Below are 6,000 nucleotides of genomic sequence, written 5' to 3'. Positions count from 1 at the left end.
GGGGTTGGTCACCATCACGTCCCTCGCTCGGACAGCCTGGGTGAGTGGATCAACAGCGAGGGAGGGAACACGCTGGCTGCCGCTCTAGGAACTGTAGGGAGTTCTCCGTGCGCCCGGTGCCACCCGCGCCCCACGGGTTTCCCGCAGCGGGAAGCAGCGGGGGCTTTCCCAGGACCCGGGACGCTGCCCCTCCCGGGCGGGGGCGGGCACGCTGCCTCCTCCGAAACAGGCGGGAGCCGGGCGGGCCCGGTCCGCGGGGATCAGGCTGGATCGAACGTTCCCGGGGAGGGAAGAAGCGGATAAACCGGGCCGGGGGCAGCCAGCGGGACTCGGCGCTGGGAGCGTGGCTGTGGCCGCGGCCGAGCCCGTCCTCCGCCTCTCGGCAGTCACCGCCCGGGGCCGGACTGCAGCGGGCTGGCCACCTCCCCCGCCCCGCCAGCGGAGCGAACCACTGCGGCTCGCCGAGGAGGTGAGGCACCTGTCACCCGCAGGCGGCGGCGGCGGCGGGCGGCCCCGCGGCGGGCGCCGGCGGCAGCTCGGGGCGCGTCCCGCGGCGGGGGGCGCGGCGGCCGTGCGGCGGCGGAGGGGCGGGCGCAGGCGGGAGCGCGGCCGCGGCGGCCACGGCGCCTCATCTTCCCCCGCGCCGCCGCCGCGGGTGTGCGCGCGGAGCCGTGTCCGTGCCCCCGCTGCCGCCGCCGCCGCTGCGTGCAATGGCGTTGAGGCGACGCGGCGGCTGCTGCCTCCTGTCAGGCGGGCGGCGGCAGCGGCCGCTCTGCGCAGAGGAGGCGCGGGGGCAGCGCTGAGTCGGGCGGCCGGGGGAGCCCGTCGCGGCTGTCGGCTGGGTAAGGCGGCGTGCGCGCTGGGCGGCGGAGGCGCCGGGCTCCGCAGGGAGCAGCGCTGGCACCGGGCTTTTGTTTCGCGGGGACAGCGGGCGCCTGCCCGGGCACTGCCCCGCCGCAAGGTGCTGCCGCCCGAGGCCCCGCGGGGGCTCCAGCCCGCCGGGGCGGCACGGCCGCCCGAGGAGGAGCGCCGCGGGGGCTCCAGCGCTGCCCTCTCGGGTTGAGTTTATTGCCTTCTGCGAGATCTGCACGGCTCGCCGAGAGCCTCTGCCGTGTGGCCTTTCCAGTCGCCCGTGGCGATCGGCGGGAGCGGAGCGGGAGGTGCTCGGGGACGGGCGCGTCGCTCTCGGCTCGGCGGCCGCGGGCTCCCGGTACCGGCACCATGTGTGCAGCGGCCAGAGTGAGGCGTCCCCGCCTCGGCGGCAGCGGCGCAGCAGGGCGAGCGCTGGGGAGCGGGAACGGAGGTGAACGGAGAGGGGGTTGGCTGGGGAGATCCCCGTGGTACCCTTCGCTGGGTTGCGGGAGCCGGGGATGAGCCCCTGGGGCCGGGGCGTGGGAGCGGTCCAGCCCCTGGCTCCGTTTCTGCATCTTCTCGTTGGTGCCTCCAGGATTTTGCAGACGATAAAACCGCTGCCCGTGACAAGGGGCAACTTTCTCTAACGGTATTTCACTTCCTTTACTCGGTCAGCTGAAGATATTAGCTTCGGGTGCAGTTTTTTGTATTCCCTCGAGCTGATGTTTAATTTGCCTTTCTAAGCATATTATCTTTGATAGTATTGCTACCATTACGTTTGTCTGAGAGAGCAAGGATTGTCTTGCAGTGCCTCATATTTCATGTCACATTACCTTTCCTTTGCATGCATATTTGTACCATGATACTATACTTGTGAATGGAAAGATATGATTATCTGTTCTTTTGCTATGCAGTGATGTTATAGATTGTAAATTATGCAACAGTCAATCAGAAAAAGTTTGTAATGGCGAGTTTTCACATGTCTGTGCAGTGTTGGTTTGTATTTTTTTTTTTAACTAGATTTTGTAAACATGTCAGAAAATGGTAAATGGAAATTGTGATGGATTTAAAGTACCTGACATGGTTTCAGAAAACCCTTCTTTCTATTGCAGGTAAAATCAGCCCTTGTTCTTGAGAGTCCTCAGTCATGCTGCTTTGTCAAAATTGACTGCGTGCATTTAGACATTTGCCTCCAGATCTCCTGTCAAGTATGGCCCTGCTGAAGGGCACTAGCCCCTGAGGAAAAACACTCCTCAAGCAGAATCTCTGCTGTGACAAGCTACTGAGAGCAGTACCACAGAAACTATGCAAGCAGGTCTCACGCACCTGAAGTAAACATGATGAAAACAGAGTCTTCAGGAGAAAGATCAACCCTCCGAAGTGCCTCTCCTCACAGAAATGCTTACAGAACTGAGTTTCAGGCGCTGAAAAGCACCTTTGACAAACCGAAATCAGATGGAGACCAAAAAGCGAAAGAGGAAGGAGAGGCCTCACAGAGCAGGGGAAGGAAATATGGCTCAAATGTCAATAGGATCAAGAACTTATTTATGCAGATGGGCATGGAGCCCACTGAAAGTGCTGGAGTTGCCCCTAAAACCAGGGGAAAGGGTGGCCCTCCATCCCCTCAAAGACGAATTAGGCCCAAAGAATTTGTAGAAAAAGCAGATGGTTCAATCGTAAAGTTGGAATCGTCCGTCTCTGAAAGGATTAGTAGATTTGACACTATCCATGATGGTCCTTCCTATTCCAAGTTTACTGAAACTCGGAAAATGTTTGAGCGAAATGCTCATGAAACAGGACATTCAAATCGCTATTCCCCAAAGAAAGAGAAAATAATTTCTAATGAACTTCCGGATGAGTGGTGTAGCTCTAAGTCTCACAGAGGCAGCACTGATTCACTGGACAGTCTTAGCCCAAGGACAGAGACTGTCTCTCCAACTGTGAGTCAGCTCAGCGCAGTGTTTGAAAACACTGACTCACACAGTGTAATCGTAGAAAAGTCAGAAAACAGTGAAGAGTACTCTGTAACTGGTCACTATCCGCTAAACCTCTCATCTGCTGTCACAAGTATCTCCTCCCCAGTTGCAAACCTTGAGGGTTTCAGTCCTTTGAAAGAGACCAGCACATGGTCTCCCCCAGCCAAACAGAGTACAGGTGTGATGGCTGTTGAGAGCTCTCAGCAGACTAACACGCCTTTAACACCGAGACAGAAGGTGTCCACAGGCACTTCGGCAGGGTCAAAAACAACTGAAGAAATAAAAAAGAGCACAGAGACAATTGCTGATTCTGTTGAGAGTCCTGCAACAGGTCAACAGGATTTGGTTGGCGTGCTTGACAGCGAAAGATCTGTGGACAGCTGTACTAGGAGTAAGTCAAAAACAGAGACAGGAGTTTTGATGCAACAAAAGGAATGGTCAGAACATACAGAAGGTAGCTTTGATGGACCTGAAGCTGCAGAGTTAGCAAGAAATGTAGCTTCCGGTGGTGATTTTGCCACAGATGCAATTTCAGATGCTACTGAGTCCCATTATGATGAGGCAAGTGAAAAAGATGTGCCTGAAGATGTGAATAATTTTCAGAGTTCCCATGTGTACATGCACTCTGATTACAATGTGTATCGGGTACGATCCAGATATAATTCTGACTGGGGAGAGACAGGTACAGAACAGGATGATCTGGATGACAGTGATGAAAATAACTGTTATGAACCTGATATGGAATATTCTGAAATTAATGGATTGCCAGATGAAGATGAAATCCCAGCCAACAGAAAAATACAGTTTAGCCGGGCTCCAATTAAGGTAAAGTTTCTTATGTTCCCTTTTTTTTGCAGTTTGGTTTGTTTTCAAATGCAGCTTTATTTGAAGGAGATTTTGACATTTGATCTTACCTCTAAAAAGGTATCAGAGCATCTTTTGATGCATGTTTTTATTGCAGTCAGCCAGTGAACATAAATGAAGTAAGGCAGCTGAGCTCTGATGAGCTCGTGTCATTTCCTAGATTTCTTGGTGGCTGACTAAACCAGCAGAATTTGAGAATGACAGCTGGGCTTTTGAAGTTCGAGAATTTTAACATGCATATTTTGACTTCTGTGACTGAACAGTAACCACGTTGTGAAATGTCAGTGTGGGTATTTGGTTGCTTTTGTGCTGCTTGTTTCATTTCATTTGAAGTCACAGCTTCTTTAGATTGAATGGCTTTTCCTCAGCTCTCAGCAAGCAGATTCTTAAAGTACCCTGTACTTAAAGACTGTGTCCTGAAGTACAGTGTGATTCTGTAGTAGAGGGCTGTTAATATTCCACATATTTTCTAGTAGCACTGTCACTTACATAAATGCTTTAAAGTTTTAAATGTATATAGAGAGAGTGTATCTTAGTGCTACAGAAGGGTGAAGTTGGTTGACTGAAATACCTAGTGAAGGGTGTGGCTTTTGCGGAGTTGTTATGGTTTGTTTTTAAGTACCTTGGAATCACCACTAAGAATGTTGTTTCCAGTACTTTTCAGTTCAAGAAGGAATAACTAGTCAATGACTTGTTACATTTTGTTGTACCAGGTTTTCACTGCTGAGTCTCAGGGTTAAATATAAAATTATTTTACTTCTAAGTTGGGTTTAGTGCATGTGTGTGGTGGTTTGACCCTGGCTGGAGATGCCACATCTCTAATGGACAATTCAAAGCCATAGCAGTTTTTGCAGAAACAGCTTCTTGAAACAGAAATATATCACGGAGTACTTGAAATGTAAACATTTTGAAATTAAAAATGTAATTGAAGTTGACTGTTTTCATTGTGTGATTTTAGAAATGCAAATTACTAAATCAATGAACAGAAGTTCCAGTGTTAAATTCAAAGTAATGTGATTTACAAAATCTGCATTCACACTGCCTGTGTTTTAAAGTAAGGAAGGATGTATACTGTATTATGAAGTTTTCATCTGAATAAAGCAAGCAGATTTCATATCTGTTTATCATGGGGTGGAGGGATAAGAATCGTCTTTCTTCATGCTTTGAAAAGAGCATTTTTTACACTGAAAGAAAATATTCCAAGACAAGATAATGGATTTTTCTTTTAATTTTGTTTTGTTAGTGTTTTATTCAGGCTTGCATCATGAACAAAAAATTCTAAGTATTTTTGTTCCCTGTTGATTATTCCAATAATTAAAGTAGCCTGGTTTTCTTGATTTTTTGGGGGGAGGTGAAGTAGGGAAAACTTTGATTGCAGAGGAAGTTGTCCCTTCCACTGCTTTCCTGCTCAAGCTGTACTAACAGACGAGTTCTCTCTTCTGAAAGATATACCAGTTGTTTATGATGTTTCCAACAGATGGGAATCCAGAAAGTGACTCCACTGATTTTTTCTTGAAATGGTCAGACTTTTCTGCTGTTTCTGAAAGAGCTAATGGTAACATTCTTACTTCAGCATACTGCTGTTGTCTGTCTGAATCATGCTGTCATGCCAAGTGCTCTAAGAGTATTTTCTCAATTATTTGTATTTTTTCATGCTATTGAGCTCAAGTTTTTCATGCTATGTTCATTTCAGATACATATTGTACAGTAATAATAACAGTCTGTCAGGAAAATGCTCTACAAGTCATTTTTGTAAATAATAAAAAGAGTACATTTGTCATGGGTTTAAGCATAAAGTACTCTTAACAAGCTTATCCAAAGTAAAGGAATCATTGCTTTAATTATTCTAGCATCTTTATTGTAGATAGGAAGAAAACAGAATAAAAGCTGTGCTGGGAGAGAACAGTGTAGGAGGGATTGGGAGGTTTGGGAGATCCCCTGCTTTTTGTCCTGGGTGCCTCCAGTGCATGCAATCTGTTAGTCATGTGGGAAAGCAGAAGTGAGACCATGTGGAAGGCTAGCCCTAGCAGGAGGAACTGCAGCAAAAGTTGTGGAAAATTAAAAGCTGCCTCTCGAGCCCTCCTCCCTTTTCTCCGCAATGCTCTGTAATTCCCTCAGCAGTGTGAAGCTGTGTAAGCCAGGGCAGGCTGCCAGTGGCATCAGGTCAGTGCCCGGCCGTGCTGGCGCAGGCAGGGACTCAGGAGGGGCAGCTGGAGAATCCCCTGGTGGGTCCTTGTGGCTCTCGAGTCTCTGGGCTCCTGCACTCCTCCAGCAGTGCTGCCGGTGGGGCACGCTGCTGGGAGGCTGG

General features: G+C 49.7%; 1 protein-coding gene across 6 annotated transcripts in view; it reads left to right on the top strand.

Annotated features, from left to right (window-relative positions):
- Positions 1–240: 240 nt before the first annotated feature.
- The window catches only part of PPP1R9A (protein phosphatase 1 regulatory subunit 9A), a 135,991-nt gene continuing 130,231 nt past the window's right edge, over positions 241–6,000 (top strand). For 3 of the 6 annotated variants that reach the window (XM_048305227.1, XM_048305221.1, XM_048305208.1), the window contains exons 1-2: positions 685–842; positions 1,965–3,653. In XM_048305227.1, the coding sequence (XP_048161184.1) occupies positions 2,190–3,653 (1,464 nt within the window). In that variant the 5' untranslated portion in view covers positions 685–842; positions 1,965–2,189. Of the gene's footprint in view, positions 470–684; positions 843–1,964; positions 3,654–6,000 lie in introns of those variants that run through there. The other 3 variants (XM_048305243.1, XM_048305233.1, XM_048305213.1) reach the window with 2 other exon arrangements.

The sequence above is a fragment of the Corvus hawaiiensis genome, chromosome 1, assembly GCF_020740725.1.
Source record: "Corvus hawaiiensis isolate bCorHaw1 chromosome 1, bCorHaw1.pri.cur, whole genome shotgun sequence".
Taxonomy (NCBI): domain Eukaryota; kingdom Metazoa; phylum Chordata; class Aves; order Passeriformes; family Corvidae; genus Corvus; species Corvus hawaiiensis.
This window is presented reverse-complemented; position numbering and strand designations above follow the sequence as displayed.